At 41.1% G+C, this 26,998-nt stretch overlaps 1 protein-coding gene across 1 annotated transcript; it reads right to left on the reverse strand.

Annotated features, from left to right (window-relative positions):
• Positions 1-24,637: 24,637 nt before the first annotated feature.
• avpr2b.1 (arginine vasopressin receptor 2b, tandem duplicate, 1) lies at positions 24,638-26,279 on the reverse strand. The gene is made up of 2 exons (XM_062544947.1): positions 25,412-26,279; positions 24,638-25,217 (listed from the first exon to the last, which is right to left on the reverse strand). The coding sequence occupies exons 1-2, from the start codon at positions 26,277-26,279 to the stop codon at positions 25,009-25,011; spliced, it is 1,077 nt and encodes a 358-aa protein (XP_062400931.1). The 3' UTR covers positions 24,638-25,008.
• Positions 26,280-26,998: the final 719 nt, after the last annotated feature.

Below are 26,998 nucleotides of genomic sequence, written 5' to 3' on the forward strand. Positions count from 1 at the left end.
AGTGTTTCAATCTGTTACAGCAGATACGGTGCCATTTTGAGAGATTTTCAGTGTCGACATACTTACTTTGCTGTAGAAGTTGTTGCAGCAAAAAAAAAAAAAAGTTTAATGGCAAATATATAAAGCAGACAACACAAGGTTCCCAAGGAGACAAACGTTTTTTATTGACCTGGACATGGTTCATTATATTTGCATTTAAAAAGACCAACTGTACGGAACACTGTGGTGTACGCAATAGTGTTGTTTTCGAAATAGAACGCTGTACGGAACTCCGTGAACTACTTCTATAGGCTACTTTTCTGTTAAATCACAAATGAAACTTTTCTCTCAGAACAAGGTTGATGCCCCATTAACTTTTGTATGTACAATCGCTTAGTCGTGTCGTAGCTGATTGTAAGTCTACCATGGACGGTTACGATTTTATGTCTCATTCTCTATTCTCCAGTTGTCAATGGAGAAATTGGATTGGATTTTTACTTCCGGAATTGACTGTGGGTGGGACTGTGGAGGTCTACAGAATGATATGCCGTCAAGGTGTATGTTTGTGTTTGGTTTTACAACAGCATTGAATGTGATTCAGCCAATGAAAATCAAGGGTCGGAACTATCCGTTTTAGAATCATATTTTTAAACAGCCTCTCAGTGACACTGGTGGATTGCTGCATGACGGGATGAGAGAAAGGGGTGCATGGTTATTTTTACATGCAACCACTAGAGGGAGGCATTAGCCTTTCATCAAAAGGGTGCTATATCACACCCAACCACCGACACCTACAGTATTACTGGGTAATATATTATTAATATATATCAACTGATTACTAAATGATATGTTTGTTTTATGATTGCTAAAATGTAACATGTAAGTTGTTAAGAAAATTAGTGACATATAACTGTATTAATAGATAACATTATTACATATTATATCACATGACTTGGATGAGTCAGAACTAGACTCACAATTTTGATGACTTCAGACTCGTAACTGAGCTGGGTAAACCTAGCTTGATCTGCTGGCGATTTGGATTTTGCACTGCAGCTCAGGCTGGAAACCTGCATATCTATCTCTCCAGCTTCCTGTCCCCGTTTGCTGGGTCCAATCACAAACTTATGAAAAAGGTGCACCCAGATCATTGGTCAGATTGGTTGAAAGATTATCCAAATGCAGACAGAGTCATTTGAACTATGCCCATTGATCACGCCTCTTGTGCAGTAGAAATAAAGCGCAGACTCCCCATGTTCACCTGCTGGCCTGTTGTGCCAGTGCACGGGCTGGGCTTGCAGTTCCAGTTATTAACCAGACTGCTTGCACCACACGCAACTGACATGTATTTAGACCAGCTAGACACTTTTTACTTTATTTAAAACCTAACCTTGTTGAGACCTTGAGTACGAGCCAGGTCATAACAACACATTCATGTGTCAATATGTCACCTCTAGTGTGTGGCCTGGCCCAAAGCCATCGATATCTCAAAGTTGCGACAAATCCATTCACTCCCGTGTCCAAAAAATGGCGGCACATCCGGTACGTCATGGTCGTTCAATAGTTCCTCTCAATGGGGAAATGAATGAATATCTCAGGTGTTATCATAAGACTTGTCTACATGACTTATGGTCGTGTGCATAATAATGCATTTTCAGTGAGTAATATGAATGTGGCAATGCAGTTTATAGTAATTTTCATTGAGTATTTTCCGTAAATATTAATGCGATCGCTGCTGTCAGTCCCGTAGTAAACCAGGGACCAAAGGAACTACTGAGACTACCACTAACCACGTGACCGCTCTAATCTGGCTCTAACAGCGAAGTCAACAGCTGACACAACTTTGAGATATCGATGGCTTTGGCCTGGCCCTTTGTTTATTTTCCTGTATTTGGTCCTTACTAAAATAAAAACCTGGACACCCCTGCATTGTGTGCACTAGCTTGTATGACGGCCTGGGCTACCACCCCCCCTCACCTCCCCCTCAAAATATCCGATTTTGTTTACCGTGCTCAGAGTTTGGTGCTGGGCTGGTTGATGCCCCTATTTCCACACTTACTCTGCACATCTATCCTAGAAATCTAGACGCCCCTAGCGTCAGCAAACCTAATTGGGCTGCCAGGGCAGTCTAGCAACGCTCCATAGAGCAGAAGTGGCAGAAGAGACGCTCAGTCTCAATGGGACAATCCTGGCTAAATAAAGGTTAAATAAATTAAAATAATGGGAGCTGGGAAATGAAGGGATCACCGGACCAATCACATCATGTATAGAGTCGGTGGGCGGGCTTAACATAACATGCAACCAGACGTTGTGACGGTTATCCTTATGTGGAGAGGGAATTTGAAAGACAACTGTTTATCCCACCCCTCCGATTGAGCCCTGCCTATGGTGAGTTCCCAGACCTTACATCTTGATGTGGGTCTGGCTGGTCAGGCTACGGCACATCAACAATTTGACTGAGAATTCTGGTCGCAAAATCAAAACTCCTCTGGAGCTCTCAGTGGTTTTGTACTAGCCTTACAACAGTGTTTACAGCTCTTTGAATAACTCGACAATGTTATTTTTGATACAGAGATCCTTTATACCCTTATGGGGTAGGTGGTTGCGTTTCTTTAGGAATCTGCCTTTGGTTTGTATAGAATTTAATATTAAGTGACACATACATGTAAAAGGGCAACAATAGGGCACGGGCGGAAATGGGTAACTTTCCGATATGAAATTGTTGTACGTAGCCTACGAATGGGGTCAAGGTGTTTGTGTTGAATTTTACGACAGCATCAAACTTGATTCAGTCATCATAATCAAGGACCGGAACAATCCATTTTAGAATCTGTTATTTTTCACTGGAAAAGAGAAGAACAGACAGGGATTCACAAATCTTCTGTAACTGCTAAAACTAAACAAACTCCAGAGAAAAATTGGCAAAGGATGACCTCAGAAAGTTCTCACTGTGTCTTTGAACGGATTCTGCTCAGTGTTTCGCCAGAGTATGGGATTTAATAAACATCACATTTTGCCCTGGCCTGGTTGTCAAGGATACATCAATGGTTGATGTGAATACCTGCTACTCCATTAAGAGCAACATGTAATAAATAAATAATAGGAACATGTACAAGCTCTTGCTCTTCAAGCATTACAGCTTTGATCTTCTATTAGCGTAGATTTGGCCCAAGGTCTCCTTTTGTCTTCATTTCCTGCAGCAGAAGGAAAGTCCTTATTGAATCAGAGGCTAAAATGTTCCCGCAAATCACCTAAGCCTTCTGAGAAATTAATTCAAGGGCCGATTGTGTTTTCTAAGTAAAAAACTTAGGCTCTGTGTCTTAAAGGGCTTTTGAAATTCAATGACAAACAAAACTAACCTCGCTCTCTTTAAGTGCTTTGGGTTATATGGCCAGCTTCAGTGAGTTTAAACAGGGACTTATGCTCATCCCTGAATGATGCCCTTAATGAGAGAATGCCTTTCTGATGTTGTGAGCGTGGCTGTCCTGACCACTAATAATGTAACACATTGATGCCCAGCAAATTGCTAGGTTACGTGAGCAACAATGCTGAAGGCCTTTTTTGACCTTTTAAAATGACTGATTCCACTACGGTTGAATGTCACACCTTGCAGTATTTCTTCCCAACCATTTCTACTAGTCACCACTTTCTAAAACTGGGCATACACTGTGCAACTTTTTTTTCAATCGCGGTATTCAGCTGCTGCTCATACTGTTCGAGTGAATTCGCAGGAGCAGGTCACGATTCCTGTTCTCACACTACACAATCCGATGTTTGGATGCGATCTGACTGCTCACACTGTACGTCCATATCCAACTCATCGGACTCTTATATCTGGAACTATCAGCTGTGCTGCCATGCGGCCCTGTGTTGTCTACTTGCTTTCAGTGTTGCCAGGTCACGTGAGGAGAAATAAGCAGCAGGTCTCTGAAAATAAGCCATAATAAAGACACGACCCCAAAAAGTTAGCATCCCCTCCCCGAACCCCTGTTACATTTCTGGGGTGGTCATAGAGGAGCCTACAGTTACAGTGTCGACACAGCTGCATAGGTTCAAAATGCCCTCTGTGTAGGCAGGGCCGGTTCTTCCTACAGGGCGCCAATTGGTTGGAGGGCGCCCTAAAGCATCTTTCTTTCTTTTAACAACATTGATGAAAAAAATAAGAAACACTGGAAACAGAAAATCATTACAAAGTAGCCTGCAAAGCGGAGCTAGCGTCTTCAATTGTAGGCCTAACAAAAGTGTGGTCTCATTAATTATAGCCCAATAACTAAACCCGGTTACATGTCGGCAGTCCGACATCCTGCCAGTCCGACATCCCTTTCGTCCGACATGCCGCTATTCAGACATGGTGTTATTCCGACATGCTGCCAATCCGACACATTTTAGTACCCCCATTCTGACAGTTTACAAATCCTATTTTTTTCCACGTCAATTTAACGGACCCTATGAGCCTGACGGACGCAAAGTGCGTCAAAAAACACACCCATTCTTCTCTGTTACATTGCTCTGCGATTATTAGTCACAGCCAGATGAGACCTATATTGCATGAAAGAGCTCAGAACTGGGGCTTTCCAACGAGACTAGACACGTGTCTGTACGATCAAGTATGAAAATAAAAATAAAATCATGAATTTAAATGAAAGTAGGCTATATCATATTTACAGTCTATATGCTCTGCGTTCACCCACGCAGCCACTGCTCTCGCTTGAATTACTCCGGGACCAGGCATCGCACAGACATACCACGCATATCAAATGAAAGAGGAGGAACAGAGCTTTCCATTGATACCAAACACATCGATCCTTTTGAGTTATAGAAACAGACGAAGTGACAAACAAATAAGAATCATATAGCTTCGGCTACCGCGACTTTCGTTTGATTTACTCGTGAAACCGTGGTTAAAAAGATACGGCTTGCATGTCAGATAAAAGAAGAGAGCTAGAGCTATCCACAGATACCAAATACAACCTTCTAGGCCATAAAACAGACGAAGTGACAGCAAAATAATAACTTAATTTAGCTCCACTTAGTCCGCGAATAATGAGACAGAGAAGAAAACTTGCCATGTCTATAGAACTGCTTTCACTTCCCCGAGTCGTGCACGCAACAGACACGTAGGAAGTCTTCACAATGATATTTTAAATGTGAATCTTTATTATTTTACACAATTGGATATAGTTATGACATTAATAGCCTATTAATGACCTCATGTCGGAATGGCACGTTGTTTGAAAAAAAAATTAAATACCGCCACTGCGACCATGAAAAAAAAAATGTCGGAGTGGTGGGACTTAATTTCTCCCATAAAGAGACATGCCTCCACTACGACAATTGGACGTCAAAGTCGGAGTGCGGGTATGTCGGAATGAACGGCGGTAGCCAACTAAACCCATGTAGAAAGACTCGTCCAGTGTATGATTCGACTAATGTGTGCGTGAGCGTGTGTCAGTCCATCGTAACAGTCTACATAGTCTTTGCAACGTTACATTGGTAAACGTTGTTGCAATGTCATATCTGCCTCGTTTTAACGTTTAGCTATACAATGCTGAAGAGAAAGTCATTGTAGGTCCGGTTCCAATAAACAAAACTTATCTAATAGGAGTCCTATGGCTGAAGCGTGTTCTTATAAAAAGTCTTGTCTTCCAGTTAATGTTCGAATGTTTATTGTAACAAACAGCACAGTTCATACCATACAATTGACACGACCAACACGGCCAGAAAAACCGTGGAACTCCTAACATCTCATGCCGTGCATCATATTCAATCACGTTCTTAACCAAAAACTAAAACGTCTTAAAGTGACATGTACCTGATTAAACAACATGTCACCTAGGGCCTACAGTGTAATCACACTAACTAAAGTTACACCAAATTATATTCTGACATCAAATAAAATGAGAAAACATCAGAATTCTTTAGCATATTACATTTGAAATGAATTATTCCAAATCTTCAAACAGAGGCCTATGTGACGGTTACAGTCATCATTCTAAATAACCTAGGCTATGGCTGTGAGTTTTCTGGAAAACAGGTGAGGAATGTTTTGGAGACATACATGTGTTTTAGGCATAGTGCTGGCCCTAATCTCTGACTGAAAGTGCGCAGAATTCATGCATTTACGTAACAGTATTTAATAAATTTTCTCGGGGGTAACACCCCCGAACCCCCGATTCCCAATAACCCTAGGGGGGGGGCGCAAAATCTCAGTATCGCCTAGGGCAGCCAATGGGCTAGGGCCGGCCCTGTGTGTAGGCTACGTGTAGCGCTGCGTACAACCAGCAACTCATGAGGGGCGATCAGGATTTCAAACAGGTTTGATATTCTCCCGATAGATCGTGAGGTAGTCGTGAGGTGGTAATCGCTGCTCGTCCCAAAATAGTTGCACGACTCAAAAATCGTGGCAAAATGGGCCAAAAATCACACAGTGTATGCCCAGCTTTACGAGCATCACAAGCCAGAAGAAAAAAAGGCTTTATTTCTTTATTCTTTATTTTTATTTAAAAAATAAAAATGTGTGTTATATCTTTAATCGAATTGGACATTGAAGTAAGTGACATGAAGTGAGTAGAAGAGCGATGGGGTGGGATCAGGAAATGACCCAGGTCTGACTGGAGGTGTGGCATGGGTGGGCGCTGTAGTCAGTAATGCCGCACGCACCTGAAAGACATTAGGTGCGTTCAAGTTCAACTCCAAATGACCTCTTGCAGCAACGAGAGCTGCTCAGCGGCCGCCTTGCCACGCCTTGCTCCCGTGATAAGTTGAGGCCATGTGATACCGACTGCCGAGTCGAAAACACACCCATCTAGACCATCGTGGACAGATTTTTAACCACGTGCATTTTGTGCTGCGCAGCCATCTTGAACGCGCCTATTGACGTGTGTGCAAGATGACAGGGTTGCTGACAGCAATGCATGATGGCAGTAACCAGCTGCACTTCCACTATTGATCGACAGACAAGACAGATTCATCAAATTTCAATAATAGGAAGGCAGGTGTTCTTCAGATTGGAGACATTATGGCCTCAGGAGGAGCGCTGTTGGCTGGATAGCAAGAGAAAATGGAATAGAGCATTAGGTTCAATATCATATGTAGTTCAATGTTCTGCATTAGGTTCAATATTCCAATATGTGGTTCAATGTTCTGCATTAGGTTCAATAGTCCAATATGTGGTTCAATGTTCTGCATTAGGTTCAATATTCCAATATGTGGTTCAATGTTCTGCATATATGTCCAATTTTCCAATATGTGGTTTAATGTTCTTCTGCATTAGGTCCAATATTCCAATATGTGGTTTAATGTTCTGCATCATGTCCAGTATATGTTCTGCATTTCTCATTAGGTCATTTTGACACTAAAGTATGCTCCTACTTCATGACCCTGTATGATATTTGTCCCAACCATGAAGTTGATACCACTTCTTGTTATTTCTTTTGCGTCAGATGCCACTTTCTTCATTGATTAGGGCAGCCTGGATATCTCCTGACTCTGGCACTGTTACTGTATGATTATATCTGTTGTTGTTGTGATAATTCTGAGTCAAGTCAGAGATAAGTCAGAGAGCTTTGGGTGTGCCTCTCTCCTGTATACAGACCAATTAAACTCTGCACCTTGATTATTTCTCTGTGACTGGATTTTGTGTCTCATTATAGTGTACACAATAGGCTCAGTGCACTAAAGTCACTTAGTACTGCCGCTTGACTTCCGGTGGAGCGTTAACTATATTGAAACAGCATCGTCTTGTATTATTGCTTTTATTCAAATTTCAACGTGCTCAAATCCTTCTTTATCGTAACGTGTTGATTCGCTAGGTGCAACACTCAACCAGGTCCGTGTAGACACTAATTACCATAGCAATAGCTGCAGGTTCGAACACACCGGAAATCTAACGGCAGTGCTAAAAACGTTTGTGCACATAGCGAATAGTGTCCTCATGATCTGCCAGTGAACCATTGCAATTTCACACAATGACATCATTTGTTTTTCATTTAAAAATAAAGTAATCAGTGGGAAGTTTGTTGACATAGATAGGCTGTACAAGCCAATATTATCATAAACACATGTGGTAAGGCTCTAAGTTCTAATAATACTTCAGAAAGTCCATGGGAATTCTTTTCCTTTTGCAGAGGAGATGCATGCAATATGACATTATACTCATTTAATGACCTCCAAGTTACATTGCAGATGCAAACTAGGTAAAGATCACAGTTGGTCCTTTAATACAAAAGGCAATCACACAAACGATAGTGATACTCTACAAATGTCATCGAAGGAAGTGTTTTCCTTCAGAACATCTGCTTAAGTCTCTCGAGTACACAACATCACAATCCTAGAAATGGTATCAGAAAGACAAGAAATCAGTCTGATATTAAATTAATTAAATGCATCCGAGTTGACGCGTCTGTCCCTTCTCAGTGGACATGAGTGGTTTGCATATGATCAATATGTTACCTCCAGTCTACATGCCTGAGTGGCACATTGCACAAGCAGAGTGCTGTCCTTAGAGATTATGTAATGATATGAGAGAGTCACTTGTGTAAGCTAGCATGATGAAAGTAATGGCGCAAGGTAGTGTTTATGAGGAGTTGGGGGGGGGGGGGGAAGGTGGTGAGTATTTGTGTCGGGTGGGGGGTGGTTGGGCATGGCACTCTGATGATTTTTGCTCATTAAGACAAAATGTTCAGATATCAAACCAATAGAGGACAGGTACAATTGAATTATCTTGACGAGCACGAAAAAACCCACACTTTCCACATTAGGATTTAATATGGTGTAATGTCTGCCTTTGTATTCGGCTCACAGACAGGATGGGTAAATGCATTTTTATGATAACACATGGTAGTTTTGTGGAAATGGATGACTCACCTTTAAAGAAAATCCCACAAAAAATAGAAAAAGTATTCAAAAATGTGAAGGAAAAGTAATCAAAACAAAACTGACATTAAGCTTCTTTCTCAGTGGACTGTTTCTCCCGTTTCTTTCGACTGCAAAATCTGTCTCTGAGAGCGAGCACACTTCTATTTCCCCCTGACCACTGGAAACACCGGGACTTCACCACTGCATGTGAATGTCTCCATCAAAAGAGCCAGACTGCAATTGCCATTGTGGCTTCTATTGACTTCCGCCGAGCTGGAGACTTGGGACTTGAATGCAATCACTGCAGAGGTGCAGGCTACATCATTGATTTTACTCACAGCATGAATCATCGTGGCTGAGTCTGTCCTCCCTTTGCTGACAACACTTCCAAAGAAAAAGACTCTCCAGCAGTGCTCTGTCTCATTCTTCCCCTGACCAACCTATATATCTATCTCCATCAAGAGGCTTTTGTGTGCATCTCACTATTCAGAGATTATTATACATAAGTATTTCCTACAGTCACTCTACAGGCCTATAATTCTTCTCCTCTTAAACTGCACATGAATGTAGGGGGCAAATATGTCTGCGTTGTCCCTTATCATTCATGTTCACAGGGACAAACTACATGAGCTGCGTCTTACTGAAGAAAGTGTATATCTTAATGTATATCTTTCATAGACCTTGGCTCTGGGTGAGTGTGGGTCAGACATATTTCATCATTATCATCATTTATCATCATGATCCCATTTCATGGTTGCTGATTCAGTGTTTCTGATAACTGGCTCAAAATAACACTGTACAAAATGTGCCGCTTTTTAAAGTTAGTTTTGATAGATGTTGCTGTTTATGTTAATGGTTAACAGATGCTTTTCTCAAAACGACCAGAGAGCCAGCTTTATATCATCTTCTAGAATAGATGATGTTAAGTGACCATGCAAAACACAGATAAACACACAGGTGCCTTTCCCACTGGTCAGTGGTCATCCAGGCTATGAACTATGGATCCAGGTTAGAAAGATAAGTCTTGAGTGTGTGTGTGTGTCTCCAGGCTATGAACCTTTATGAACTGAGTCTGGGTCAGTAAAGTCCCCCCATCTGTTCCTCTCTATCTCTCTGTGTGTGTGTCTCTCTGTGTGTTTGTATGTGTGTGTATGTGTCATACCTGCGTGTGTTCACATGCAGACGTCACTACAAAAGGGCAGCTTTACTCACACACCTGTGGTGACAGACCTTACGGATCAGTTGAATGGCTAGCAACAGGTGGGGGCTCACACCAAAGACTCTCATCATCAGAAAGCTATACATCTCTGAAATGGCTTGCAAGGCGAGACATAAAGCCAGTCACCACTGGCAGCCTTCATTGCTGTATAAAAGACCCCATACAATAAAAGGAGGATTAAGGCTGTATTTGTCTATGCTTATTGCCTGGAGCAATCAACACATCCTCTTACACATAATGAAATAAAACTTTGGTGAACTGTGTGGGTGTGTGTGTGTGTGTGTGTGCGCACCACACCAGTTCACCAAAGGTTTATATGTAGCCTATATGATACCCTCTAAATCCATCTGAGCACTTTTCTTTTAAAAATGTTTATCAGGCTCCTATAGATTTTTGTCTTGGAATCAATATTACAGACCAGGAGAAGAGTGTTGTTTAGCAGATTTTGAAGCTAAATTACTTGATTAACATACTGTGTGAAGAGCATTCACTTACCATCGTTATACCATTTTTGATGGAGGTGCCACAGAGGGTTTTGCATCTCAACTCTCCATATGTGTGTTTGTGCGTGCGTGCGTGAGACTTCAGTCAATACCCCTTGATCTGTGCAATTTCAACTCATTGAGAGGCATTTATTGCCCTTTTTTAGTCCACATTTGAGAGCATGTCACCAACATTTTAAGCCAGGGGGTCCATTTTATCCCTGCCCTGCACTCTCTAATCATCTCTGATGCATGGGATTTAACGCCTCATTGTCAGCCACTGACAGACAAAAGGTCTTTGTGATTGATTTAAAAAAAAAAAGCCATAGACAGTGACTTTTAGTGGTAAACATAAGCATGTTAAGGAAGCCAATATCATTGATAAGAAAGCAAAATGTTTAAAATTTATATTGATTAGTCTGTCTTAAAGAACACATCTATACATTTTTCTATTGATTTTATTTATTTGAGACCATGTACAATTTGTGTTGCCATTTGATGCATTGTAGAGTTTGCCTCAGGCACACACACACACACACACACACACACAAACACAAACATCAAATGTCAGTGGTTGCAGAATTGAGTGGCCTTCAGGAGAATTTTCAGCTGAGATTTAAAACTAAATGGAACTATGATTTACTACAATGAGCATCATTAGCAGCCAATAGTGTTGAGGCCTTATGTATAGAATGTGTGTGGGGAGGAACGAGAAAATAGCTATACAATGGTTACACATTACAATGTTGGTTTAATGGCCAACAGTGATTCACTCAGCGATTCAATACCAAGCTTTTTAATGATCGTTTCCTGGTGTCTTGCAGCCTGCCTTGCAGTAATGAGTGGCAAAAGAAAAACTACACGTGTCGATTCTTACTATCTCTTGCAACCCTTATTCATCCTTACTGTATGTATGTTACCAGGAAACTTCTCCAAATATAATGTAGAGAGACGACAGTATATATTCCGGCATTTAACTACTTACAACTATAAGAGACTTGCGTAGGAAACTGTTAAAGAAATGGAATTTGACTTTGATACTCATTTCATTCTCAGAATCTGAGTGGAGAATTTCCGTTAGCTTATGTCTTTCTGAGAAGAGGTGGTGAATAAGAGACTAGCACTTCTGTGTTATTCACCGCAGTGTGTCTCATTCTGGGTGTGCTCGTCAAGCACTGTATCATGTCAATTGTGGACTAACTCCATTGAAATGTGTAGACGGTAGGCCTATGGATGTGCCATGTCATATCGTCCATCATAGACTGTTAGAATTCCTGCCAATGAATCACAATACATATGGCAATTAATGATGTAGTTGGCATGTTCACATACAGGACGTTCCATAATATGGGCAGCTCACTCACACTGAACCATAACAAGCGTGACTGAAGACAGTGTGAAGAAGAAGAGTTAATCAAATCAAATCAGGCTTATTGGCCATGTATACTTGCGTATACAAGGAATTTGGTCTCTGCATGTGAATTAGTGAACACACACAGCACACAGTGAGGTGAAGCGCACACTATACTGGAGCAGTGAGCTGCCTTCATATAACGGTCGGTGCTCGTGGAGCCGGGAGGAGAGGGGTTAGGTGCCTTGCTCAAGGGCACTTCAGCTGTGGAATGGTCGGGGATCGAACCGGCAACCCTCTGGTTATAAGTTCGAAAGCCCTAACCAGTGGGCCACAACTGATGATTATATGAGTAAGATTTACCTGCTGTGTTTGCATGGCTCTCGTGTGTGGGTTATGGCCAAGAACATAATGGCGAGAGGTGCTATTTTCACACCATCACTTAAATTACCACAAAAAATATAATCTTAAATTGTGTCAATTTTATACATTATTCAGTATTGACCAATCCCTAACTGTCTGAATTGGGAAATAACAGTGAAAAGATATTGTGTGAGAAAGATACAAAATTCAGTAACACTTAGCACATGAAGACATAAGATTGACATGACAGTCATGCCACATGAGACCTAACCCTAACCCTCACCCTAACTAACCTATCTTGTCATGACAAAAAAGCGTTATGTCATCAACGTCTATAGCTCGTTTTTAATGTTTATGATTAAGGTCCAGGTTAAAGTTAGGGTCAAGTGCCTTGAAGTCGACGATGGCAGCGCTACCTTGAAGTCGATGGTGGGGGCCCAAAAGACCATTAACTGGTCCAGGTGGCTCTAGAGATGGTGGCATTTTTTTTTTTTTTTTAGACACCATTATGCAGGTGAGCCGACTTGCTTGTAGGCAGAGAAGTATGTTCCAGAAAGAGCCTGAGGAAAAGTACATGGTGAGTGACCAATCTTAGCATCAGTAGAAGTGAATGGTTATGATGAGCAGATGTTTGTCCTGCTGCCTACCATGCCTGTGTATCAGCAAGGTCTCATAGAAATGGCAGTCGCCACAGTATCTAAACACAGCATCTCAACAGGCAGTGCATGGAGATAAGCACTACAGATTATGTGGTTGAGTTGATGAATGACCAGACCACCTGCTCATAGATTGGCATTTCAAACAACAGTTGAAGACACCCCCCCCCCACACACACACACACACAAATTTGGAAATGGCACAATTGTAAGACATCGTCTCCTAGTTGCCCCTCTCATATTGACAAATGTGCATTAGCAAGAAGAGCATCGATTTAAGAATGTAGGGGGCATGGGCATCTCCTGATGTGAGCCAACAGAAGGATATGAGCAGAGCTGTGGAGGAGAGGGTTTGACAGGAACAGCAAAACCAGACACTAGAGGGGAGGAGAATGCCATGGCAATGGACAGAGCTGAGGGGACGAGAATCACAGCATATTACAGCCTTTAACATATATATCAGACTTATCTGTAAAAGTAACAAGGTGGGACTTTTTTGCTTTACTGAGACGTGGTTGGATGAATCGATAAAGGACGCTGAAATTGAAATAGAAAACTACTGCTTAATTACGAAAGATTGAAACAGAAAAGGTGGAGGCGTCTGTATTTATTTAAGATCTGATATTTGTTTTAGTGAAAGAGAGGATATGCTTGAGGACCAGATCGAAGCTTTATGGGTTTATGTTCTTTTGCCTAACAGCAAACCAATACTAGTGGGAGTTTGTTATCGGCCTCCCGATCAGACAAACTTTTATGAGCTGTTGGACGATGTATGTTCGAAAGGTTTGGACTTCATAAATTCGGAAGTTATCATGTTGGGGGACTTTATTACGGATGTTTCAATGTCTAAAGCTCTGATGAACTTCTGCAGTAGTATTGGCCTAATCAGCTGATTAAAGAACCGACGCGTGTTTGCATTTCTATACTCAAACCACGATTGATCTTGTTTTAGCTTCTGACAAATCAAGAATTATCAACAGTGGGGTAATACACTACAGATTAAGTGACCATTCTATGATCTTCTTCACCAGAAAAGTAAAGAAAACAGTATTTAGTACTCACAATGTACCATACAAATTTGAAAAGGTATAACAGACATTTACAGATTGCCTAAATGAAGTAAATTGGTCATCTGTGTTGCAATGTAAAAATGTTGATCAGGCTTGGCATTATCATGATCATTTCTGCAATCGATAATTGCACCTCTTAAAGAAGCAAGAGTGAAACAGAGAACAGAACCTTAGATAAATTATGGTATACTTGAGGCCATACGGAGGAGAAATGTCTATATGAACAATTTAGGAAAAATAAGGATGATCAAAGCTGGGCAGCGTATAAAGAGTAGAGTAGATTAGTGGTTTGTTCTAAAAAGACCTATTTTAATGAGAAAGTTATGGAGTATAAACATGACTCGAAAAAGCTATGGTAGTCATTGAAAGAACTGGATTATAAAAGGCTGAAAACTAAAACATGTAATATTGATCTAGACCTTGGAGATAAGATTATATCAGATAAGGATAAAGTAGCAAACCGTTTTAACACATGTTTCTCAACAATTGATAGTAAGCTGGTTGAAAAGCTCCCTCCCAAACAATTATGAAGAAAGTAAAACTCGTTTCCAAGTTTTATTCCCAGCAAGGGATTCAGGCAAATAAATTCTTTTTAGAGAAGGTATCAGAGGAAGATGTACTTATGAAACTTAAAAAACTAGATAAAGGTCTAATATTCCATCTCGATTCTTGAAAGATGCTGCGGAGAACATCACTATAAGTATTACTCACATTATAAACCTGTCTATTGAGTATGGCTACTTCCCTAAGGAGCTCAAGTAGGCAAAAGTGATTCCACTTTATAAAAAGGGGAGCGAAATGGATCAGGGTAACTATAGACCCGTCTCCATTCTGTGTACTCTATCAATAATTGAAAGACATTTTAAATAGTGCTGAGCTGGGTGATGCCTGCCATTATGCACCAGAACTCTCACCACACTAGCTTGAGGTGATAATACTGGGTGGATGGTTAAGGGGGCAGATTGAATGAGCCAGGTTGGGAATTTTAGCCGGACATCGGAGAACCTCCAGTTTTTTGCGACAAGTGCCATGGAATCTTTAATGACCACAATGAGTCAGGACCTCAGTTTAACGTCTCATCCGAAGGAAAGCATCGCCTGCAGAGTCCCTTCCACTGCACTGGAGCATTGGGATTTTTTTTTTTTGGCCATCAGGAAGAGTGCCATCTAGTGATTCAGTGTTGAACATAAGAATTGATTGATGCACAAAAGAGTGTTTCAGCTTGATTTATTAAACTGAGCTACTCTGAATCTACAATTTGATAGATCAAGTTCTTTGTTTAGGACGTGGTTGGGAGAGATGATGTTGTGAAGACTGCTGTACATACAGGTACTGCACCGGTACATTACCATTTCGCCTGTTGGGTGATGGACATCAACTACCAAAAAGTATTTCAACACCCCCAAAAATATTTTAATATTTTAAAAAGTACAGTAACTGGCACTACAGTCATATGGTGTGACATCATCCCACCTTTTAATAATGCCCCCACCTTCTCTCCACTCCACACTGACTGACCCCATTCCACTCACTACTGCACCCTTTGGTTGGAGGGCATTCCAGCATTCAACTATTTGGAAAAAAAAAAAAGAAACGTGAGAAGTCTTTGCTACCTACACCCAACTGTTACACACACACATACAGACACATACATGTACATATACATATACACACACACACATACGCAGACAGAAATACATAGGCACACACATACACACACACACACACACACACACACACACACACACACACCACATACTGTATGTGTGGGTTTCACTCTAAGTAAAAGCTGTCACTGTATGACTGTAACATTTTAGTGGCATTAGTAAATATTTGTTCGTCAGTAAACAAGTAGTCAGTAGCAGTTTGAGCTATTAAAATGGCCAAAGTACTGAATACACGAGTAATCTTGGTAATTCCAAGTAATCTTGCCGAGCTCAATGAAAGACGTTCTCCACCGACATTTGAAAGGGTTGGAGATGCAGGGTAGAGTGGGACAATTTCTGCCTATTGGCTGTGTAGAAAAAGCCCGCGCCATTACAGTAATGGGCTACAAAATTGGCTTTACCTTGGCTACACAAAGCATGGTGTTTTCAAGGAAGCTTCATCGGGTGCGGATCTGTGTGAGTGCAAGGAAAGCACCCTTCTACTAAAACCACCTGGTGAGTGCAACACATTTGGCAAAGTGAACATACGTGTCTGGACTGTTCAGCAGCAGCTGTTATGTTGGCGAGAGAGAAAATGAATCATCTCAAAGAGCCTATTCCTCACAACTTCAAAAACAACAAGAGGTGGCATGGTGAGGAGTGATTTTACAGAGTTTCAGTTTGCTAAATGGTGGTTCCTGTATACTGCCCCCAACCCCACCACAACACACACACACACACACACACACACACACACACACACACACACACACACACACACAATGGAATAGGGGCATCTAAGCACAGGCCTTTTTTGCTTTACTTTGGTAACCCACCCTAATCCCTGAATCCAACCAAAATGCCCTCCCTTATCCCCTTGAAACCAAGTCACAACACAAGCAATATGAGTTGAAATCTTCCACCACAAAATGAAACACCAATTAAGCCCACATGCCCACCCCTGAACACTCTGTCTTCTCCACTTCCCTTCCTGACAAAAAAAAAGAAAAAAAAGTAATTGAGATAATTGAAAAGCATGTGTAATTGTATGTATTCACCACCTTTATTAGAGCTCCTTTTTTCATTATAGATTTCATATAGAAGTAAGGCCTGCCCTCAACTAGTGGTTTAATCAAGTCCCTTGATACGTTTTTTTTTTTTCATACTAAAAGCATGGGCTATTAGTTTTGTTTCAGATTAAAACTGTAAGTCCTATATGCAATATGAAAATATAATTTCTCTCCTTGTTTTTCAAGGTTGTTATATTTTGTGAAGCACATAATGAATGTTTGCCTTTCATTTCTCAGGAAATGTGGGCGGTGGGGTCATTTGGGCACAGAAACACGAGTGTCAATCTCCCATACGACGGGAGCATGAATGGCAATGAGCTATTAGCATGACAGTCCGCATGTCTTCTGTTGGTGAGATGCGATGCTTCACTGAAATGTTGTTTTATTTTTCCGAGAGCCCTGATGGGGCAGTGAGGTGATGGAGTCCACACACACGTGTTCAGAGCCGGCCCTCGTGCTTGCACCTGCCGTGGCGTGCGTCGACGCCATTAGCGCCTCCTCGGGGAGAGAGCTTTATTCTCATGCGGAGATGCCTGCACGTGTGACCATGCAGGCTATTTTTACAGTGCGTGTGCTGTTTTCTTTGTTTTCTTTCAGCATATTCCTTTGATTAAGTTCAAGATTCAAGGCCTTCGATGCTTACTGTTGACTGTTGCCATCTTCTGATGTTTTCCTTTATGTTTTTTCTGGTTTCAAGAGAATGAAAAATAATGGATGGCTTATGTTGAAAGGCAGTAGTGAGTGCTTTCATTCAATTGGATGACACATGAAAACCTGCACAACTAGACTTTCAATATTCGTTATGTCTACAGAAATATTCAGCGATTTCAGTCACTTTTTCTGTCTTTTCCCAAAAAGGTGGTCCAGTTAAATTTACAGTTGAGACTCGCTGCACACACTGATACAGCATGTACGGTGGGCTATGACTTTTTTTTTTGGGGGGGGGGGGGTGAATAAAGGAGGAAAGCCTACCTCAAAGCAATAGCAAAGGGCTGAAGATGACACACAGTGAGCCAAAAAGTCAAACAAGAGTGCCAAAAATGAATGCACAGTTATGGAGTCTGATTTGAGACATTTTTATTTCTATCCAGGGATATAGGCCTACAGACAAATGAGCACAGAGTGCAAACAACATTTTTTTCTTTTGAGTTTCACAGACAGTAGACAAATGTATTTGAATTGCTTCAAACAAAAAAGAATATTAAGTCTGAATCATGAACATGCAAAACAAAAAACATGTCCAATTCTTCATTTAAATATAGTAATAGTAATTGCAGTCATAAACTGCCACGACAGCAATTTGCATCCACTATTGAAACACATTAGCAACATACAAAAGGTTAGAACAATGAAGTTTCAGAACTCTCTTCTCGCAGACTGTATTGCATGCCACTGTGAAGAGGTCCTTCTGAGGGAGGTGTTTGTCCATTGCGACTGCTGACCAGAATGATCAGTTCATCGGCATTGTCAGAAAGAATTTTTCATTATTCCCTGCTTCAAAGAGTTTCAGGTGCCCTTAGTGTTATGTATTATTAAGATATGTGTTTGAACACTTTTCTTTGAAATGCTACACTGGACATCAGAGCTTTACCAAGATGAATCGCTATATCAAAGTGGACATCCTATTGATCATCATCAATTTATGATAATCTGTCTTCACAATTGTCTTTTTGGACTTAACTAATCCAAAGAAATATTTTTGCGTTTTACAAAATTGTGGTTGGTAGACCTAGTAGATTGTTATAAAGTGTTCTCTTCACGGATTAGTTAGACTCATCTTGTCAGCTGGAATCATGCAGTCTCAGCTGGTACCCCCTCCCCGTTTCTCACTCATTCTCTCTTTCTGAGAGGTTTGTTATTTGCAATAACTTCTGATTTGCCTTTCTCTTTTGTTTTGTAGAGTAAGATGTATTTTAACTGTGTCAAAAACCCTGTGTATTGATCTCGATCAGCCATCATATCATTACCACTGATAGGTGCAGGGAATAACACTCTCAATAACTCATCTCATTACTATGGAACATGTCAGTGGATGTGATGTGTTAGGCAGCAATTTAACATTTTGTCCTCAAAGCTGATGAGCTTGGACAAATGAGCTAGATGACTGTGTCAGAGCATGTCCAAAACTTCAGCTCTGTTCTCAGTCTGCAGTATTCTATATCAGAAGAGGCTCAACGAAGGTACTGTAAAGTGGTGAATCAGCGACAGGGTCATGGGTGGCTGAGGTTCATTAATGCAGTGTTTTTCAACCGCTGTTCCGCAGCGCACCAGTGTGCCTTGAGAGATCATCAGGTGTGCCATGGGACATTGTCCAAAGTCACTTAATCGGTCCAAAAACATGTATTATTTAGTTGTTGCAAATAGTAGGCTATAGCATTGTTGAGTGTCTGTACCTGCAATGTAGTGATTTGTTAAGTAAATAAATATTATTTCATGTCAGTGGGTGGCAGAAGGTATAGCACAATAATGACCTGGTTAACTAAGTAATGCGCACAAGAAGTGGCAGTGTAAAATAGATGATAAAAGGCTTGATACTGGATTGGGCTCCAGAATGCATAGACAGCGCTGACATCATGGTGGGGGCAGAGATCACTGGAGGCCAACAGAGAAATCAGACAAGTGTCTCTGATTGGAAATCAGACAGGTGTCTCTGATTGTCAGCAAGTGTTGCCCATAGTCAGTAAGGTGTTTGCCCCCAGTATGATGGCCACATTCACATAGCCTATGCCACTTAAATAGAACTCGACAGACAATGCCGTATCTAGCTTTCTAATATCTACTGTATTTTCAATGAATGGGTCAAAAGATGTAAAACAGCGATGGATCGGCCAGGCCTTTAAAAATGCAGACTCTGAACTAAACTGTAAACAAATTGTGAGACTAAATTGTCATTATGTCTGCTGTATTAGGCTACAGTGTGTCATTTTGTTACAATATTGGTTGGTGGTGTGCTGCAGGATTTTTTTTTCACCGCGGCTTTATAGAGGTTCAAAAACACTGCATTGATGCATGAAGGGAGCGAAGGTTTGCCCGTATGGTCCGATCTAACAGACGAGCTGCTGCAGCTCAAACTGTGTGGCCTCAGCCCAGTCATGCTGACCCCTGACAATGGGCATACGAGCGTCAGAACTGGACCACGGAGCAATGGAAGAATAGAAGGTGGCCTGGTGTGATTAAGCACGTTTACTTTCATCACGTGGATGGTCTGGTGTAAGTGCGTTGCATGAACACGTGGTACCAGGATGCACTATGGGAAGAAGGCCAGCTGCGGACACAGTATGATGCTTTGGCCCATCGTCTGCTGGAAAACCTTGTGTACTGACATTCAAATGGATGTTCCCTTGAGCTTGTTTGAACTCTGGACCACAGGAAGATTAGCAACCATTTTGAAACGAATGGGGAGCCAATTACAGAATAATAACACAGTACAGTGGACAGGCAAGGCTGTTTTGGCTTCCAAAGGGACGGCCCACACAATATTAGGCAGCTCGTCACAATGGTATTGCTGATCTGTGTATTTGAACAATGGCCAGTGTTGAGCCCATACTGTATAGATGCTGACCATGTGCCTGTCATTAGTTTCTCCTTAGATCTGAATCATGAACATGCATAATGGCATCATTGCTAGTGTCAGATAAGGTGAGCATCTGAATGTAAATCACCCTTCTGAGAAATGATTAGCCCAGCAGTAGCTCATTACTAGTGCTGCAGTGCGGTCACTAATGTGTTTTCTGACCACATGACATGTATACAGAGTTTGGTACTTGGTGTACTTTTTCTGAGGTTTCCTTATAAATTTGCACTTATATACTGTCCAGTTTTTATCATGTCTCTTTGTGCATATAATTAAGGTTTTCTTTTTATATATAAAATAGGGCACACAATATTTTTCCTATGGTAAAACAGCTCTAAGATCAGCATTTTACTGAAAGACAGACAGTTGTTTCCATTGGCACAGTTACAAAAAATGATTGTGTTTCAGGTCTTCTTTGAGGTGCCGGCTCTCTGAGGCACTCTCACTAAAAGTGGCCTGCTCACATTCAGTAATGAATGTCACTCAGTCGAAACCTATGGAGCCTTTGAGTTGAGTTGAGTTGAGTTGAGTTGAGTTTGTGTGTGTGTGTGTGTGTGTGAGTGTGTGAGAGAGAGAGAGGCTTACATAACTCCAATCAGACGTATTTCACTTCAGTGCGGCTCCGGTGACCGAGTCACAGGGTAAGCACAATCTCCTTCCACCACAAAGCCCTTTTGAAGATGTTCTACCATGCCTCCTGCTGGGAGAGAGCGAGTGAGTTTATGTGTGTGTGTTTGTGCATGTGAGTGTGAGTATGTGTGTGTGTGTGTGTGTGTGTGTGTGTGCGGTGGGGGTAGAGGAGATCAAAAGAAGAGGCATCATTAGGTCAGAATTGGCACCAGAGCTTATCTATCACCAGCATTCACAAAGGGGCTAATGACTGTGGCAATCATGTTCACTATGCTGGGAACAGCAGAGGGATGCTTTGGGAATGCCAATGTCTTGATGTAGAGATGGACGTTTTCCGAAACAGATGAGATCATGAGCTCATGTCAAACACACCAACGGTAGGATTTGAGGAAAAAAAGAAACTGTGGATAAGTACAGCTTGAGGCATCTTCATTTGAAATGCATCCACACATCCACACAAAGCTTATGTTACACTTCTTTGCTTGAGTGTTCATACTCAAGAGGCATAGCAAGAGAAGCTTGACAACAGTGGGATTAAGTCAAGACATATTTGTCAATATACAGTAGGCTTTCAAAGAACTCATCTATATTCAAGCTTTTGATTGAACCCCTTTTTTGGTACTTCTAGAGTAATTGTTGACATAAAAACAGAAGCTTATTTCACATTTACATTCAGAGATTATAGTATGAAAATACCCCTGTCTCCACTTTCAGATTTAATATCTCTTGGCATTACCCCATAGAGAATAAATAAAATAATTATCATCTTATATATTTTAAATGTGACCATATTTCACTCTACACATCAACAGTGCAGTCTAATTGTGCAATTATTTACTGCATGATTACATACCATGCCACTGTATGTACAAGAATACCAAGTTCACACGCATGGTTGGACAAGAAAGCCTCGCTGACAATGTAATTTCTCACTGTTAAGTTTGAAATGCTTTCATATAATCCATGCTATGGTTAATGTTGAATGTCCCTGTACAGTACAGCGTATTTGCTCACACAGCTGCAGTTAAATAAGAGCTAAATCATGTCTAAATATTTACCCCGTAGCCACTGAGAATAGCAGTGGGTTGTGGAGTGCACGTCCAGCCCTCCTTGCTTGACATTCAACACAAAAGGCTGTAGAACATTTCTAGGGAATAAGCCTAAACAAAATATTCCTGATGTACAGACAAGGAGCCTCACAAAAGTATAGGAGCCTTTTAAAAGCTCGGACATACTGATTTAAGGGCTGGCACAACAAAGGGTACGGCACAGTGGCCATAACGCAATTAGGTTTAATTTGGTTTGGATGGCAATTATAGCAGCTTTTGTAAGATACAATTGTATTGCCAAGAAGAAGAATTGTGTTTATATGACAATCATGATAAATGGACTGCATTTATATATGTTTTTTGTTCGTCTCCTGCGTGCATTCAAAGCGCTTTACATTGTCATACCTCACATTCACCCATTCACACACACACACACACAAACACACACACATACACACACACACACACACACACACACTGGCTGCCATGCGTGGCACCAACCTGCTCATTGGGAGCACTGGAGCTAAGTGTCTTGCTAAAAGATTATTCAAAGACACTTCTACAGGGTCAGACATAATTGGGCTCAAACCAACATCCTTCCAGTTGCAGAATGACTCCTATCTCCTGAGTCCCTGCCGCCCATGATAACACAGCTTACAGTGTTGACAGTGCAGTCAATCTCTGACCTTCCAGAGCAGCTGATGCGAACACTCAATGAATCTCTGAAGCCAATGAGGAAACAAACACTAAAGAGACAGAACGGAAGCTTTTAAGGAAACCTCTTGTTGTTGACAAAGCAATCACTGAGAACATTATCATAATCCCTGGCGAGCATTAGGGTCTATAAATCCTGTCAAAATTCTATAACCGTGCTACAGTGAAAAAAATAATATATATATAAAAAGAAAAAACAATATTATGTTGTAAAAACAATTGTGATGAACAACAACCAGCTGTGTTTTGGCACTGACTCACTACCTTGATTGTCTGGCATGCTGGTTTGTTAGAACAGTTCAGTCTATTGTCACTGCAGCTGCTGTTCTGGTGTTGGCTAGATAAACCAGATGACCAGGAGCACGTACGCAGTAAGGAAACGCTGTGTTCACTCTAGCCTGACATCTCCTATACTGTTTTAAAGGACACAAGGGATTGGAAGGGATTGGGTGCCAGCTCAGGCAATAGATGAATCGGTTTTAGCCGTCATTTGTGGAGAACCTGCTACTGTATCTCAGTTCAAAGTACAGCATTAAGTTCAATTCAAGTCAGTTCTGTCATACGGCTTTAGGTTCAATACAATCTGTGTATTGCAACCTATTGCCTGAAGCAATGAATACTTATCACATGGATTTAATACCTCCTCTATAATAGTAATATTTGCAAAGTCAAAATTGTATTCATTCATTTTATGGTCTTACAGAATCAAGGCATGGAAGTCTTGATAAACTAATAGAAGACTACACAACAGCAAAATCTTAGTGATAGCGACCGGACAACCCATGTTTATCCATGAGTTGGATGTGATAGATAGTATACCTCCTTCCTGTCCTCCTGCCCGTGAGAGCCTTCCGGCGGAGGAAGAGAGGGACAGAGAGAGTGGCAGGTCTGTCAGGTGATTGTTTGGAGTCAGGAATAATGATTACTCTCCCTCCATTTGAGAAAGGTCAGAGCTAGAAGTGTAAGATGTCTGTCACACACACAAGGGGTGATTATGAGAGGCAGAACTATATATAAAGTGCAGACCCAGGACTTTCCGCTCTCCCTCCTACGACTGTCATTACAGACCTTTGCTCTCTACACCGTCTCATTGTTGTGTATAAAAAGCATGAGCATCTGTAGCCTTTTTGATAAAGCATTCATAAAGGTGACACTCTCAACTGTCCAAACAGTCATTGGAGCCCAGGCTGTTGAATAACATTCTACTGAGGAATGTCAGTAGAAATTCAATGATTGTCTTGTCTTGTCTCTTGTCATCATGTACCACATTTACCACTGAATGAGTTCTGACTTGCTGGCTTGACTTAAGGTATGTGAACCTACACAATCTTAACAGTCATTGTTCAGCTTTTTTCAAATGTTTCTGTTTTTTTTCCTGCTTCCCTCTTCTCTCTAAAATGGGCTGTTATTGACTGAAAAGACAAAATATACTGCTGAGCACAAAATGCAATGTATATGCATTATATATATATAATAATATATATATATAATATATCTGATGTAAAACCCTCCATTAGGAATGACTGAAGGGATCACATTTTATTCTATGATACAGGGAAAATGAATTTCTGCCTTATTCTCAGAGAATCTAATGTGAAAGAATGAAACCACACTGGATAAAGGTGGATTTATGCTGCTCACATAATTACTTGAGGTTACAATTACTGAAAGTAAAATTGAATGTCTAACCTGTGTTTCATGTGAATTTATAGATGCATGGATGAGATTGATCTTTAAATTATTCAATGTGTGTCTGTCATTTCAGGAATCACTTGAAATGTACCAGGATTTTATAATACGATTATGGAATATGATATTTGGCAGATGCTTTTGTCCAAAGCGACAAACAAATAAAAACTGACAAATTCTTGAAAGTCTTTAATGAACATATATAGTAAGAGCAAAAACCTGTGGCACAATAAACAGTTTGAATCATATTAAACATCTGAATACCTGAAAGTATATTACACAACTGAACTGTGGTGGCGATAAAAGTATCAAAATGTCACAGCCAATTAAAATGATAGAAGCACAAGTCAGCATTTTCCCCACCAGCGCTCTGCGTAGTTAAGTTCACAGGTAGCCATGCATTAGCCTATACAGTGGAAAGTCTAGCCTGCCTTAACAGAAAGCGTATAGATATTTTACACAGTCGATGCGCACAGTGGAACACGTTTCATTCAATAGCAAGGCGCTATTTACAGCACTTCATACACAGATCTCAAACAGACCATAGAAAGTGCAAATTACATTCGCAAAAACACTTTTCCGAGGGAGTCTGCAATATCTGTTCATGATGGTTCGAAAAAAATGTTTTTGTTTGCGACATGTGGCCTACAGAGTATTGGCTCACCTACTGTCCGAGACGCTCTTCAAGCTCATGTACAGTGTACTGACTACGGTTGCTTCATCTGGGATAGACTCCTTACCGCTCCTGTGACCCATACACAGAAGTGCCATGATCCGTCTAGGAAATTTCCCACTGAAGAGGAGATAGATGCAAGGGTTGGCACAGCTGTTCAGACTGGACAACAGCATGAGGATGGTAAAGACCGCACCTGGAAAAAGTGACAGTGTAACACGTGATGAATACAACATTTGTGCTTCAAAATGCGCATTGCTTTCAAATACACTTCAGTCTTCACATCTGAAAATTAATCTACCCGAGCCATTACACATTCGATGGTGTAATGTAATAGAAACAAGTTATGTGCACTCTCTTTAATTTGGCTTTAAAATGCCTTTTACTTACTTTCAGTCGGTGCGTCATCGTCCCAAACTGACCACAGCTGAACTGTAAAGAATGGTGACCAACAGAGAATGTAGGCAAGCACGATCACAACAGTCATTTTCACTGTTTTAATCCTTGCTTTAGACACTCCGGTGACACTGCTGGCTCTGGACGGCAGTGGCTGCTTAATGACATCCTCTTCGTTCTGGTGAGTTTTCATGTGGAGGTTTATCTGAATTGCTCTACAAATGCGCACCTGGCACACAACGACAGTCAGTATGGGCAACACGAAAATGACTAAAGTTGTCCAGGTTATGTATGTCTTCAGTCCCCATGGTCGTATGAAGTCAGCCCAGCACTCGAAAACCCCAGGAGAAATCTCAACTTGGGAGAAGATGAAGACCTGAGGGAGGCTTCCGATAAGAGCGATTCCCCATGCGATGCAGACAGGGACGTTCCAGCGCGCACGACGTCTCTGGAAAGTCACCATGGGATTGCAGATGGCTTGGTAGCGGTCAATGGTCATCACAACGATCATGTAAGTAGAGGCGAACATGCCGACCACCTGTAGGTACTTCACCAACCGGCATAATACGTCAGGACCGCTGAATCTATCGGTGATATCCCACATTAGTTGAGGACACACTTGGAAAAAAGTGACGACAAGATCCGCCAAGCACAAATGAAAGACGAATACGCGCATTCGAGACATTTGCTTTCTTCGCTTCCACAGAACCGAGAGGAGCCCGAAGTTCAGCACTGCTGCGCAGAGGAAAATTATGCTCAGAATAGCTATTTCAACTCGCGCAAGGCGTTCATCTCGCGGCGTATCAAGGCTAGTTTCACTTGTGAAACTGAAATTGGTCTCATTTGACGTGAATAAAGACATTTTCCTTTTTTATCATTTAAGATGAATAGGAAGTTTAACTCATTTACTCTACATTCTCAGTAGCTTACAGTTGCACACAACGTGTCAAGCGAAGAAAAAAAAAACTACATTGTAAAATATTTCAAAATTTTGGAGAGGGAAATGTTTAGTAGGCTAGTTTGCGCGCGAAGCCGCCGTGGGGTGAAGTGGGAGTATAAACTTGCGGGTTAGGTTTTTATCCTTGACACATCGTAGGAGGAGCTTTCCTTCAGCACGGAGGAATTCAGAATCAGCACACATCACCTTCCCTTCCAGACGAGCTTAGATGCCTCACTGGCGTTCTGAAGGTAAGATAAGATTACAGTTATCATAACATTGATACGTTTTAAAATAGGCCTAATTGACTGTACACGATTATTGGGAAACATTATCAAAATATACATTGTGGTCGAGTATCAAAACCAAGGAATTACATATTCGTGCTGTTCACAATCACAATATAGAGCGTATAATCCTCAAATAGATATATCCAGGCCAGTTTATATCATATGATATGATGCATTAAATACAGAAACTTTTCTGGTCAATCTCCTGTCCTGTCTCAGTCCTTGATAACAAAGCATATTTGCTTGCCATTCAGACATGTTTATCTTCTTCTGTACTTGCACTAGGCTATTTAGGTCTTCAGTGAATCGTCACGCCATGTGGGACACCTAGATTTACTGTTTTGGCTTAATATC

Source organism: Sardina pilchardus, chromosome 9 (assembly GCF_963854185.1).
Source record: "Sardina pilchardus chromosome 9, fSarPil1.1, whole genome shotgun sequence".
Taxonomy (NCBI): Eukaryota; Metazoa; Chordata; class Actinopteri; order Clupeiformes; family Clupeidae; genus Sardina; species Sardina pilchardus.

Excerpts from the sequence above, each read along its gene's own strand:
- avpr2b.1 (XM_062544947.1), bottom strand. The coding sequence starts at position 26,279 with ATGTCTTTATTCACGTCAAATGAGACCAATTTCAGTTTCACAAGTGAA. Across the intron at positions 25,218-25,411 it reads CGATGACGCACCGACTGAAA|GTGCGGTCTTTACCATCCTC; the intron begins GTAAGTAAAAGG and ends CACTTTTTCCAG.